This window comes from Antrostomus carolinensis, unplaced genomic scaffold (assembly GCF_000700745.2).
Source record: "Antrostomus carolinensis isolate BGI_N321 unplaced genomic scaffold, ASM70074v2 scaffold14721, whole genome shotgun sequence".
Lineage (NCBI taxonomy): Eukaryota > Metazoa > Chordata > Aves > Caprimulgiformes > Caprimulgidae > Antrostomus > Antrostomus carolinensis.
In genome coordinates, this window is record NW_010292340.1 from 37,474 (window position 1) to 52,903 (window position 15,430).

The following is a 15,430-nucleotide window of genomic DNA, read 5'->3' on the forward strand; positions in this document are numbered from 1 at the left end:
GAACCTAACTTCTACAGCTTCTTTGTATTATGAATCATACTTTTGCAGACAAAGAGATATTTTTGTGAGCAGTTGTCTCTTCTGATCCAATGACATTTCTGTAGAAACTATTGAAAAGGTTTACAGGAAGATGGAAAAGATAGGGAACTGTTGGAAATTATTTGAAATGTTGCTTAACTACTTGGCTTTGCTTTAATTTGTACCATATTAACCTCATAAGCCATTGGTTGCTGCTGAGTTTGAGTTTGCTTGAAGGTGTGTGGTTGTGCAGTCTGTACAGTATAATAATATAACTTGTATGCAGTTTCTTATGTAATCTTATTCAGAAAGAGACAAAATATATTAATTTTTGTACTGTGAGTATTGAATGATCAATAACCCAAATTAACTCAGCTGCTTCAATTTACTGTAGTGTCTAGATAATTTGAGTAGAAAGAAATACAGGTAAACTTGAATGTTTTCAGATATTCCAATTCACTTTAATTTTGCTATTCCTTATGCATGACCTTGGATTTTATAATTGAATTTATAGCTTTAAAAAAAAACCAACCAAACAAACAAAAAAAACCCCAAAACCCCTGAGAATGCATGCCATGTATTTTTATTTCATCTGCCTTGTGTTCCACTTCGAGTTCTCTGCTCTATTGCCGGTCAGGAAAATAACTGATTTTGTTAAGTGAAACAAAGTGACTAGAGAAAAGAAATAGAGTACGTCCTCAGAAGGAAGAAAAGTCAAAATTCTGGTCATCAAGCTGAGTTTAGATAATAGAAAAGAGAAAAAGAATTTTCCCTTTTTCTTATTCCCTCCCAAAAGCTGCATTCTTCTTGTTTCTTCTTAAAAGATAAGATGCGAATATTTCTGGAGCACCACACCTATTTGTAATTTAAGTCCAGGTCTGGTAGCTACTTTGCTCTAGAGCATCTTTTCTGTTGACAGAACAGAAAAACCAGTAATGCTTGAAGTAGGGTAGAATCAAGAAACGTCCAGACTTGCCACCCATCCTGTGCGGGAGCATATTTGGGCTTATGCTTATTTAAGAGGTCAGCAAATGGAACATGCTGCTTTATATACTGCACATTTCAGTGTATGTAGCAGAAAGCTAAATTAAGTCCAGTGTTATTTTACCCAGGATATCACATCTTCTCATGAAGAAGGTCAGGACTGTTCCTGTTGGTTTCCAAAGTACTGGACAGCCCTAATGCAAGCTATAAAGCGCCCCCTCCCACCCCAGTTCCTCACCTTACCAAATTGCCCGCTACTATTTTATTAATTGTTTCAGCTGCAAACTCCACTTCCACCACAGATCACATCTTGTGAGCTTTCAGAATTGAAGTTGCATTGGAAGTGCTTGGAATGCAACAGACATTTTAGTAGCAGTAGTATAAAAGCTTTAAAATCTGCCTTTTTAAATGAGGCTGTATTGTATGGTGTCATGTTAGCATTCCAGAATATGCTGTTTAGAAACACTTTCACATCCAGTGAGGCTTAGGAGGGTGCAAGTGCACTCACCAGCTCTGCTCTTCCTCTGCATCTATTATTAATCCATATTGTTACTGAAGAAATCTTACTCAGCTCTGTAATTTACACTACAAAAAAACAAAGCAATTATGAAATAGTAGGACTGTCTCTCTTAAAAAGCAGTTTTTAAACACTGTTTCAGTTCTAAAGATTTTTCAAAGGGCCTGGGTAGGTTTCAGTGCATATTAGGAATAAAAGAAATTTTTTTTAATTCAAAGAAATTTTAATAATATTTTAAACTACTGATGTCAGAAGTGTCACAGTTCTTCCAGAACTCTGGTTGGTAGACCACTATCAAAGAGAATTGTGACTTTCCTGCACCTTTTATGTGTGTTGCGGAGAAACACCTTGGAAACCTGAAAAATCAATCGAGCATTAGGGTGAAGTTCTGAGGAAGGACAGGCAATGTAGGCTTGCCACCAGATTTAAGTTACCACTTGTGCTTTTCCAGGAGTAAGGCCTGGTAACCTTCCTCAGCCTTCTGGACTGTGTATCTTGTACTACTGAGCTGAGAGATATGGTGAACAATCTCACCCAACGTGTGGGGTTTTTTAAAATCCAATGTTTAAAATTCAACATTTCAGGGTGCATTTGAATTAGACTTTTTCCCCCCTTCTTTTTAGTATTAATTCAACTTCATCTGTTCTAGATATTGAATCCAATCATGGGGTTGGTGGGCACTATTTAACTCACTCTGCTGACTACATTAATTTATTAGACTATCCCAAGTGGTATTGATGGCTTAACTGAAGACAAAGCAAGTCCACCAAACAGCCTCTGTGCTAAGCCAGGGTCTTAAGAACCACTAGATGCATATACATGGAAAGTAGTGAGTAGTTCTCTTAGCAGGGTGGCAGACCTCTGTATGAAGTAGGAGCTTCTTACTTTGGTTTGTATAACTTTGTATAAACAGAAAAATAGTTTTCCATCAACTTTGCTTTTGGACATATGGTTCTGAATAGGATTTTTAATTTTTTTGCCTCTTGAGTGCCACAAGTGCAGCAGTAAGTTTTGTTTTACATACTGTTCTCTCATTGGTTTAGCATTATTTACTGAAATTTGGTATGAGTGTGTGTTGTACCATGAATAGTCTAACAATGCAGAAATATCTACTGGCTATTTCTTTTTTTGTTTTTAAACATACATACACTTCTGAAATCCATCCCATAGCATTAAGTATCATTTAGGCAACTAAATGTTATCTTTTAGTACTTGATTAAAAGTGGATTTGTGTCTGAGGATGAAGTGCCAAACAGGTTTTTTTGTTAGGTTAGGTTGTATCACAACACAGTTGTCAATCAGGCAGTGGGCAAGTAACATTATCATATGGTCAAACTTGTGATTTTTTTAAGAAGGTGTTTTGAAGGGTGGTATGTTTTAAGCATGGTGTATATTTTTTGTTTCCATAGAAGTCTTGGGAGATGATTTACATGTTGTGTAACATGAGTGAGTGGAAAACAGGACCTGTAGCAGAAAAATGTCTTCCCATAATAGCCATTTTGTAAGGTCATGGTATAGCTAGCACCTAACTAGTCTCAGTACATGCAGTGATGGGCAATGGGAGTGAAAGTTGCAGATTCTAAGGAAGCCATAGATATTGTAAATTGGCATGTTTCTTAGTATATCTGTATGTTTGAAAATGAGATCATTTTTCTCCTGAGGCTATATCTGTATTGAGATTTTAGAATATAAGTTTTGATGACATGATTTGCAGTGTAATTTCCTTGTTTGGGCAACATTTTGATTTTCTTGATCAATAGAGATGTTCGTTTTCTACTTTAGAATGCTGAAATATCACATATACTGTGCTTTGTAACTGTATTTTCCCCCGTCAAAATAAATACAGCTCTGTTATCTAGGGATAAGTATACTCCATGCGACAGGTCTGTTTGGTCTTTCTGCTTTCTTATTTTTTCCTCGAGCATTTTCCTGGGAGCAGCGAGTTTTTTGGAAGGGGATAGGTAGTGGAGGCTGCACACAAACCCCATGCATTGCAGGAACAGTGGTGTGATGGCATAGATGCTGCTGCTTGGTAAGCTGACACCCCATCTCTGTGTAATGCGCACCTTTTAGAAACTTGTGCTGGGGTGGTTTTTCTTCTCTCACTGGCCACGAGTGGCCTCCACTGTCGGCACTGCGTGTTCCTCCCCACCACTGCCAGCCCCGTGCCGCCAGCCAGTGGGACACCAGGAGCACCTGCTGGGACTTCTGTTCAGGGCTCTGCGGGGGCCCAGAGTAAACCCCTGCTGAGGACCTCAGCTGCCACTTTGATTGTGGTTTTTCCTTTTTCAGTTCTTGCTGTGAGACAGCTGAGTGCCTGGAGAATGTGTGAGTTGTCTGAACTTGGCGAATATAGTTAGTAAGATGCTGACCAAGGTCACCATCCTGTAAGCGAGCTTATTTACCATTGCAGACATGAAAACCTTTTATCACATGTGACCTGTCTACTTGGTATGAAAGCTTATTGGGTCAGTTTGTGACAAGTTAGTGTCAAACATTACAAAAGCAGCATAGATCAGCCTGCATGTGTGTTTCTCTGTCCCTTTTTCAGTTAAACTTCTGTATCCCTTGTACAGTTTTGATGGTCAGTAATTGTCTTAAAAATCAGTTTCTTAAGGAGAGCTGCACCTTTTCATAAAAATGAAGAGGACATGATAAAAGGGAAGTTGAAATAAAATAAATATATATTTCAGCATTTAACAGGAATTGGATACCAGGGTAATATCTGTATGCAAAGATTTTAGAAATAAAGTGGTATGTATGTGCAAATGTTTAAAGACATGGACAAAAATTAAAGTTGTTTTATGGTTGATACTGTTTCTTTTCCTTAAATGAACATAGCTGTGACTGAGATATGGTATAGGGTGGGGCCCTCTGGGAATTTAATAACAGTGTATAAACAGTTTTAAAGGATTTTAGGCTATTTCCTGTCTGGATATTTTCTGTGGTAAGATTTATAACCCAGTTACAGTAGATGTTACTGGTAGTGTATACATACTTTGGTTAAATCAGCACAAAGTAGCTGGATGTGCAGGTGTGATACAAGTAGCAAAAACTTGGATGAGTTGGTAGGGTTTCTGTTTGCCTTGGCATTGTTTTACAATTTTGATGAAGTTCCCTAACAAATCTGTAACTTTTGGGTATGTGCCAAAGGACTAAGGAAACAGCTTTACTTACATCAGTAATTAAAAATGCTTCATGGGATGACCCTTTTAACTTCAAGTCTAACTTTCATCCCAGTCAGAATGAAAGTATAATAGAAGATAAGCTTTTGTGTCTGAAAGCTCATCCTTTTTCCCAACTGTGAGTTGATGTAATAAAATATACTATCACTGCCCACAGACCAAGCCTATCCTAATTTATGCCATTCAGCATAATTTTTGGGAGCTTTGGTGGTAGCCAATGAATGCAATACTGTGTTTTGATGAAATCAAATGCATTTGATTAAGGAACTAAGACAGATGGACTGTTTTGTTTGGGATTTTTTGTATGAAGTATACCTCTGTACAGTGTTTGACACCTCACATCCTCACTTTTGTGTAGTGCTGGTCAGTTGTGCACCATTTCTACATTAATTAGAAAAAAGTGTAATAGAAGACTTGAAAAACAATGGAAATTTGAGACTGATGTGGTGTAGTGCTGAAGTCCTAAGGAAAAGCTAATCTTCATTAATGCTGGGCTTTTGTAATGAAACACAGGCTGATTTCTTCTTTTTCTCTGAAAGTATTTAATGAAAACTTAAACCCCAAGAAACTTGGGAGTTAACTATTTATCAACAATGCCACATCATGAACATCAAGGCAAACTGAGTTTGGTCCTTGGTAAAGACATACCCCTAATTCTTAATTGCATTAATATATCTAATGGGGAAAGAAGAATGAGAAAATCTCCAATTCTCAATCCAAAATAAAAGAAAGTAAAGAAGTAGATAATTTTAAGCTAGCCTTTCTTTACAGTAATACAATATCATAAGCAATATTGCTATATCATATCTTTATCTGAAAAGACTAAAATATATTCAAGGTTTCCAGAAAACATGATGCCAGACATTAAGATAATAACATTTGCTTTCTTTTCCAAAGTCTTCCCAAATACATAAATTAAGTTTCGTTCCATTTGGATTCATGTGTTCCACTACTCACTCACCTGCAAAAATTACCAGGATTTTGATATGGTAAGGTCAGAGACTACAAGCTAAGTATAGACTTTATTCTTAACATGTTAAAATAGTTTTGAAATTTAAAATAATCTGTAATTTAAAATAATCTCTTTGGTCCTAGAAGCAGCAAAGAATTATTAGGGAGTATTGTGCAAGCAGTGAATTTTATATAGCATCTTCTTCATGGCTGGATTGTACTGGTCATGACACCCTGCAACAGCAACCCAAGGAGGTGAATTTAACTGTATAATTTTTTCTATGGAATGGACAGGTTGCTGTAGGAATATAGGTACTAGAGAAGGATGTATGAGTTTTGTGTACTGTGTAGGTTTGTTATTATTACAAAAAACCCCATTTTGACTGTATCTTTTCCTTTTCCTTATAATTACATCTGTAGATAAGAAGCTAAGAATTAGGAGTCATACATGGAAGAAATTATTCTTCCACCCATTTTATCCAAATGTATTACAGCCCTTTGGAGTCATAATTTTTAATTCAGCAAGCTAGGTAAGGCTAGGTAACAGCATGCTTTGTCATGTGTTAAATAATTGCTACCTGGATAGCTATTAAAAGTCAATAACATGAAGAATATAAAAGCATGATTATTTCAGGTTTGTCCTTGAAATGTGGATCAAAGTTTATGTTCATTGTACAAATGAGTCATTGCAAGAATGAAGAGAGCAGTAAAGAGTATCTCTACTTTGTGTTAAGTGTTTGTGTAGGTTAACTACAATTGTTATATAGACTTTCTAAATGGAAAATAAGTTTTGCAATTTGAGGAGAAGGAAATAAAAATAAACAATAGGTAAATAAATCCTTTTTAGTGTTTCAGTCAGTGAAGAAGAGATGTAAAGAAAGACCCTCCACAGAGGTTCCATCATAGCACTAATAGTAAAAATTTTTCTGTCTTGCACCATTTTTGATAGCTTTTACCTTTGAAATACCTTTATTTAGATCAACACTGACTCTCCCTGTAAGTATTGATTTAGTGCTTTTTTTAGATTAGGAGGGAAAAGTTCTCTTGTGGGTCCAGAAAGTGCTTTCTGAGTGCAGTCTCTTTTGTTTAATCTGTGAATTCTATCTCTTGTCCATCAGTATATAGGTATATTATAATTTCTGTGAATGTTTATTTCTCTCCCTGGAATTTTACATATCCCTGCATGAAGCAGGTGAGATTTGTTTGAGCGTCTTGTTTTCAATACTGATACACATAAAGTTTTTTATGTTGTTTTGTTTAAAAAAATCATTTGTAGAAAAAAATTCATTGTGGTATTAGCTTCTTTTAGTTTTGTTTTAAAGATGCAAAATAGTAAAAACCTCAGTTCCTCAAATATGAAGACTTCTTAGACAGAACTCTTGGCTTCTTTATCTTTTTCCTTCATATTAAAAGAAAATCTGAAAGGAGATTGTACCTGAACAAATTTAACACCATCTCCATGACAACCAGCTAATTAATCGCTATTGGTCTGACTTTCGTCCTCTTCAGTGAACTAATACTCCCCAGCTTTATTTCACATATCTTCTGGGTTTTCTATGAAGGTCATTTATTTAATGACAGTATTTCTTTGGGAAAAGCAGCTTTTTAATACAGGCAACAACTTTCTTTAAAGACAGCTCAGTTTTACCTTTGGTTCCCTCTTAGTTTGCTTCCTGCACAGTAGTAGGGAGTTTTTGAGGTTACTTTTTTTTTTCCTTGCTTTTCCTGATATTTCTGTTTTTTCTTTTGGACATAAATATTCATTATGTGTGTTATGACAGTGACCACATTGCAATATAGTTATTCCATAGCTGTTTGGATCTAAGTAGTGTAGTAAGTACGAGAAATCAGTCCTCAGCAGTGTGGTGTTTAGTGCAGGTTAAAAGCTCAGGTAGATACTTTGCACCTTGGGACAGATTTTGCAAGTCTGAGCCTGTCACTGCATTGCTGTAAGTATTGGTGCTTGCTCAGGGAAAGTTATCTCTACGCTATCCTGCAGTCTGAGTTTCTGCAATGTTAGAGATACTTTGAATCAATCAAGATACTTGCCATGGTTACTCCACCATTTTTGACATTATAAGTGTGTTTAGGAGGCCTGGTAGTTGTATTCCTGTTGCAAGTACTTGCAGTCTTTCCCCTATGATAACAGTCTCCAGCCTGTGAACTGTAAGAACGTAACATTTGTAGATGGTCAAATCAAATGCCTATATAGCTCAATATCCAGTCTTTCCTGCTGGCCTTTCCTAGCAGATACTTATCGTAGATTGTATGGACAAGGAAAAGGTGAGATGGTGCAGGATATTTTACCCAGAACATTTTCTCAGTCTTCAACTATTTGTGGCTAAAGGAGTTCATGGCTTGCAAGCAGTAAAAAGAATGAAAACTGAGGCTAGGAAAGAACTGTGTTCTCTAGCATGAACACTTGTATTTTTCGGTTTTCATTTTCTTTCTTTTCACTGCCTCTTCCAAATTACATGTCCTTTATACACATTACATGCTTACTATGGGAAGAGAGTGAAAACTGTATATCCCTCACTCCTGTAGTCTCCTTTTCACTAGTGCATGTTTAGTTGCAGTCTTTCTGTTTGCCTGACATGAGTCATGGATGTATGAATTGTTTGAAGTTATTCCATATATTTAGTCTTTGGGTGCCATATTTTTTGCTGAAAGTTTGTGGGACACTCCCTCAATTACCTCATGTAATTGAGCAGTATTTATGTGAGATGAATATTATTGTTTATGTGGTTGTGAACTCTATTGAAGATTAAAATAGTACTTTAATAGGACTGCCCAGAGATTTGTGTAGAAAAGCAATAGAAAAATCTGTGTTTTGATGGAATGTTTTATATATTTTTGAAAGTACAGAAATACATGTGACATACTGTTATGGTGGGTTTAAGGTGTGTCTAAAACTGTAAAGAAAGCAAAGATGATATGGCAACTCCCTTATTTTTCTTTGTAACCATCAAGCCAAACAAAGCAAATTCAGAAGGGCAAGATGCACAGGTTGAGGCTGGAAATAGTTTTAGTTTCCTTCGTAAGCTGATTTTTTTTTTTTTTTTTTTTTTTTAAATCACTTGTGGTCTTGCTGGAAGAAGTTATGACTGAAGATGTTAGATACAGATATTTTACGTAATAAATGACTGGAAAAATGGATCTAAGCAGATGTTTAGTATTTGGGATTTGCATGAAGTGAAATGAGGAGAGGAAATTTGCACCAAAACCAGTACTGAACTGGAGACAAGTTAGGCTGCAGAAGTGACCTTGAAAATAGAAAACATGTTCTTTGTGGTGTTAGAGTATGTCTATTCTGAATCATTATCTTTCAGCTGCTTATTTTACATTGTTATATATCTGGATTTAGAATTAACATATTAATGATTTGTTCTTTTTTCTTTACTTTTGTTTTTGTTTCTTTGTCCTGTTTGTTCATACATGACATGCTACTGAACTGGTACTATGAAGATTGCTGTGTTCACTGTATCCTGGCTTGCTTGTTCTGTGAATTTCTCACCCTCTGTAACATTGTTCTGGGACAAGCATCCTGTGGCATCTGCACATCGGAGGCCTGCTGCTGTTGCTGTGGGGATGAGATGGGGGATGACTGTAACTGCCCATGTGACATGGACTGTGGCATAATGGACGCATGTTGTGAATCTTCAGATTGCTTGGAGATCTGCATGGAATGCTGTGGGATCTGCTTCCCATCCTGAAATATTTATCCTGTTTTATTTTATTCTCTATAAAACTGGAGAGCTTCTCTTTAAATACATTTGAAGAAAGACAAGGTAAGATTTTCACACAACCAACTGATATTGCACTGTTAATTCCCTATATATAATTTTGGGTTTTTTTAAAGCAATCCTCAAATCTGTATTCTAACACAAATTGTGTAGTTTTGTATGTGAAGCTCAAGCTACATTCCAGCTTCCTTTTGGCTTTGCAAATGGAAGACTTTATTGAAACCAAATTATAGGCCTGATATTGCAGGTTGTATGAGGGCAAAATTCCCATTCAAATTGAATGACAGGTTTTGGTCAGAGAAGGGGTTACAGGGCAAAGCCTTAAGTATTTACCTTTACCTACTTTAATGTTTAAATGGTCAAATGCCTCTATGCATAACGTGACTTTACAGGCATTCTGAAAAGCAAAATGTCTTTATTTCAATATCTTTGGGTTGAAAATGACTTTGCTTTGTTATTTTAAACTTAAGGCAAAAGTCAGCATCAGGAATCTACTGTTGGTTTTGCTACAGTGGTCACATTGGCAATATTTCTTTGGTTTAAATAGCTCATTGGTTTGAGAGAGTTTCCTGGCATTTTCCATTGTCAGTTTTGATGCTATGGGAAGATTTGGCAAACTAAAGTCCATGTAAGTTTTGCCATGGACTAGAGTACCAAGATTCCATTCATCAATCAAGACAAAACAGAGAACTTATATTTTACTTCAGTACTAACATTACTTGAAATGCTTCTTTTTAGAAAGGGATTTTGGAAAGCTGTGTAGACATGAATTATATCCTTAGACTAACTAATAAACTAACAGATCTTCAAAATGTGGCTATAAAAGGGAAATTATCAGAATTCAGGTTGGTAATCTAAACATTTACATTAAGTGAACCTGTCACTGTTTGTGCCTTTAGAGTCAGTATCACATAACTTAGTATTTATTTCTTCATTGTCTGAGAAAGATCTGCAGAGGATGTCAGAATTTAAACAGCGTATAAAGATCAAACTAAAACCACCTTGATCAAGGAATTCTGTCATTGAATGCAAAAAGCAGATGCAAAAATGTTTATTCTCAGATATGTTTTAAATGTTATTTTTAAATAACTGTAAAAAAAAAAAAAAAGTCATTTTAGAAATGTTTGATATCCTTTAAAAATAAACAGATTGTGATTTAAAATGTTTCAAAATACAGTGGGAAACTTTTTTCCTATTATACCATTAAGGTTTTCTGAGAAGAATCTCTCTTTGTCATTATAGTTGTGAAATTAATTTCATCTAACACATAGAAAGGTTGATGGCATTCCCAGATTTAGGGAATAATAGTACCCATTTTCTTTACCATCTGCTAGTTTCTCCCCTCCATGTCTGTAGGTGGTTTCTTTGTAAACCACCTACACATCTTGATCTCACATACTTAAACTTTCCTATCTACACTCCCGATTTCCCATTTGTAGATTGTTGGATCTCGTAACTTCAGGCCTTGTTACAAGTCACTGATAGCCAATAGCGTATTTCTGTTGAGTGAATTGACCATAGATGTCTCTTTCCTCTGTAGTGAATTCAGTTTATGCAAATGTGACAATGATCACAGGAGTGTCAAGCTAAGTCAACAAATGGTCTGATATTAACCAAAGCTTCTCCCTGTGAACACTGGCTAGTAGTGCCTACTACTGCAAGTTACCGCTAAAGGTAACAGCCAAATCCTCAACTATTCTAGGGAGCTGGGAGGTGTTGTGTATTGTGCCTTAACATCTGCAATATTGTGGTGTATTCTGATGTGATGCAGATTTACTCAGAAGGTTTCTTATCTGTTTTTTGATAGTTACTACAAGAATGTATTCTTATAATATTGGTTTTTTTTCCCATATATTGGCCAGATTCTGGTCTGTGTTGCATAAACTAAGTGCATTTCCATTAATGTCAGAATTTTCCATTGGTTTAACTCCAGCTAGAGAGCACAAAGATATTATGGTAATAGGCAGGCTAATAAGGAATCATATAGTTAAATTGATAAATTCCCTGAGCTCAGAATCAGGCCCATGGGGCTCAATTATGACTCCTAAAAGACTGAACCACATTGGGAAGGGGGAAGAGGTGCCTTGGTTGAGTGGCAGTGCCTGGAGGCATTTTGCCTTTGTAAGGTATAATGCCTCTGGGGAAATTGGGGGCATCACAGTGAGCACTGGGACTCAATGCACCTTGGAAAAAGTCTAGACAGCGCTTCGCCCATTGTAGGTCCATGGTTGACACTGTGATGGTGGGGACATGCTCTTTGGGGCTAGGCAGCACCATGAACTGTCCTTCCCTGTGTCCTTCTGGTCATGGAGAGGTGAACTATGGCTTTTTCTTGTCTGATTGTGCTTTTGGGGGTGGGGAAGAAGACTTCCAGTCTCCTGTCCTACCCTGACGTCCATGTCCTGCCAGAGCAGTTCCAGTTTTGTGCTTCGAAAATGGCATATTTGCATATCAACCTTTTAGTGAATGCTGGATGTTAGTAAAAATTACTTTTACCACAGGCTGATAGTTTTTAAAAAAAAGAAAATACCAATCACAATGCTTGATAGTAAATATATTTCCCAGGTTTTCATAATTTCAATAAATAAAAAAACCCCCCCTCTGAGTTCTTGTAAGTAGAAACAAGGGTTTGTACAGAGCAGTACTGTTAAAATACAAATAATAATTATAATAATTACCAGAACTTTGTTCATGCATATATGTGTGTGTGTACACTCTGTCTCACATGTATGCGCGCACACACACATATGCAGATATAGTTTTTCTTTTCCCATTTCATTTGTGAAATACTAGGAAGTTAATGTTTATTAACCCTCATAGTGATTAGAGTATCAAAGTATTATGGTCAGTTGAAAAAAAAAAAAATTATGTGATTTGTCTGACATTTAAATGTAATCTGCTACTGTTTGTCATAGTGATATTAGCACTTTTGTAAAATGTATCTTCATAGCAGAGAATATTAGTATGTAGTTTTAAGGAATTCCTTTCTGTATTTATGTTAAATTCTGTTTTGTAATTTTCTCTATACCCAATCTTGTAAGCACCTTGTGTAATTAAAACAAGTAGAATTAGAAGGAGACAAATGTGAAAATATAGTTTAAATAAAATTAAAACATCAGAACTGTCTATTTTATAACAGTTCTTGTGAACTTGTACAGTGTTTCAGTGTATAGTTCTGCAAACTGACCAATTTGAAAAAATGGTAACTTGCTATTTGTATTTTATACCAACTGGATGTGCTATTCTCAAACACTATTTTGAAATAAAGATCTTTATTTTGAAACTTTGGGATATCTTCTTCTTGCCCTGTTACTCTTCTGAATGATAATTTCATGTCTTATTTGTGATTTTTCTGTTATAACACTTCCTGAAGGCTTTGGCATTTGGGTGATTTGCACAGAGGGTGAGCCAGTGTTGGTGAGTTGTCCTACAGGTGGAGCTAAGCCAGCTCAGGTGCTGGAAGCTGCACTAGTATGAATCTCCCAAAAGTAAAAAAAGTTTGTCATTAAGAGGGCAGATTAATTCCTTACTGTAATTGTGTTGATGAGATGGAGTTCCAGTAATGATTAAATTTGATCAAAATGAAAACTATTATACTATTATGCTGCAACAGTCTTCAATTTATTAAAAACAAGCTGAACACAGAGTATAGTCAGTCCATAATATTGCCGTAGACATATTAAGGTCTAATGGCCTTTGTGGCCTATGAAGCTGAAGGCTTATACACACTACCACTATTTTAAAGTAAGGTATTTCTTAAAACCCATTAGTTTAAACACAGATAGAGTAGACCACTTCATCTGTGATTTAAGCAAAGATTTTTTTCATGTTGACTTAAGCCAAGCATGAGTATGCCTGTGCTACTTTAAAACTGCAGAAACTGCATGGCTGCAGTATTTTGCACTAGTTTTTCTATATCTATGTTACATTTATTGAATATTCTACCATGTCTGTGTATAGGTGGCCCTTAGAGGGTCTGAAATCATTGCAGTATGTCTTTTCTGGGTGTTACAGAGGTAATACGTTAAAACAAACAGAGGTTCTGTGCTTGCATGTGTAGCATGAAGTCTTGCCATTGAGGCTGCGTGCCAAACTTCTCTTAGAAAATAATTGTTCATGAAAGAAAACTACTAAAAGCATAAAGAAATAGCACTATTTGAGACTTACTACAGTCTCAAACTGTACTTAAATTACAGTATTATAGCTAGTATCTATAATAAATAACATTTCTAGGAAGAAATGGCTTCTATGAAGAGGAATCATGACCAACCTTTGGTAACTTTTGGATTGAATATTGACTATTTCAACTATAGTACTTGTGTTAAGAACTGTTTGTTGAGCTTGAATCTTTGCTTTTAAAGTAATCTGCTGATTGAAAAGCTTTTCTGAGCTGTTCAAAATTTAAAAAAAAAAAAAAAAAGCCTTAATGATTACAATATTTGGTGTATATTCTTGGAGAGCAGTGCCGGTTGTATTGTTGTACTTCAACAGTAAGGCTCCTTCTGTCTAGCAGCCTTGTAAGGGCCACAAAGATGATTAGGGGCCTGTGATATCTTGGACTCTTCAGCCTGGAGAAGACAAGACTGAGAGGGGATCTTATCAATGTCTATAAATACCTGAAGTGCGGGGTCCAAATGAATGGGCCCGGGCATTTTCAGTAGTACCCTGTGACAGGACAAGGGCCATGGGCAAAAACTGGAACACCAAAAGTTCCAGACAAACTTAAGGAAAAACTTCTTTACTGTGAGGGTGACAGAGCACTGGAATAGGCTGCCCAGAGAGGTTGTGGAGTCTCCATCCCTGGAGATCTTCAAAACTCGCCTGGACACTTTCCTCTGCAACCTGGTGCACGGAACCTACTTTGGCAGGGGGGTTAGACTAGATGATCTCTTGAGGTCCCTTCCAACCCCTTTGATTCTGCGATTCTGCGATTCTGTGATTCTGTGATTCTGTGATTCTGTGAATATGACTTTCTGAAAGGTAACAGATATATCTTAAATTTTACTCTTAGGCACAAAATTAAATTACATATTGGAGAAATATCTCCTTGGTATCTTCTTTCTATTCCTCTCTCTAGGTATGTGAGTGTGCACACCATGTGTTGGAAGACCTCAGGTAGTGTTGACAGCAGTAGCTCTAGAATCCTACAGACATTAATCTTACCTTTTTTTCCACCTTCTAACCCTTCTGACATATCTTTGAAATTGTGAGAGCAGGAGGACCTTAGCTCAATTTTGTCATCAGGATATTGAAAGAAGTTCAATAAAAATAATACCCTGCACCGACTTCCATGATGAACTTGTTCACTGTGCTCAGTATACTCAAATATGAAGTTGATTGCTTGTACAAAATTCAGCCTCCTCATAAGCACTTGCTTGTGCTATTTACCAATGATTTGGTGCTAGTGGCATAAAAGGATGGCCTTTCTTTTCTTTAGAAATCTTTGATATGATGGGCTGTTTCTACTATAGTTGGAAAGAGAGAAATTTCTCTTGAGTTACCATTCTGAAATACATGCAGAGGTTGAGTTTGATTAGGTGATCTTAACCTCTGTAGGGTTTTTAGTATATCAGTTCCCCTAACAAGTGATTTAAAAAACCACTACATACAGTCCTGTTTACCTCCTTTATGTATGTATATTATAGCAACTGTTAGTACATTGACATTCAATACTCATAAAAATGGGATGTTAGATGAAAGATTGTATAATACCTTTTATACCTTTAGTAGTATCTTACTAATTTTTATTCTGATATGCATATGCTATTTTAACTGACAAAATACTCCACTATAATTGAGGCTCTTTATATCATCTCAGGAGGGTATGTAATTGGTGCCCAAGCACTATACAATTCCTCTTCAATCAGTGGTGCAGACTTCTGCAATTTGTCTCTTCTCCAAGTTGCACAAAGTGACCACACTGAATATGCTGTACTCCAACTTGTATGTATTTCCCATTACAATCTTCTTCCACAGTGCCTACCTCTGTTTCTTTATCACAAGATGGGTTCTTTGGGTTTGTTTTTTTTTTT

General features: G+C 36.2%; 1 protein-coding gene across 1 annotated transcript in view; it reads left to right on the top strand.

The window, feature by feature from the left end:
• The window catches only part of MDFIC (MyoD family inhibitor domain containing), a 47,225-nt gene extending 37,392 nt beyond the window's left edge, over positions 1-9,833 (top strand). The window contains exon 4 of the mRNA XM_010176932.2: positions 9,121-9,833. Coding sequence (XP_010175234.1) covers positions 9,121-9,368 — 248 coding nt within the window. The 3' untranslated portion in view covers positions 9,369-9,833. The remainder of the gene's footprint in view (positions 1-9,120) is intronic.
• Positions 9,834-15,430: the final 5,597 nt, after the last annotated feature.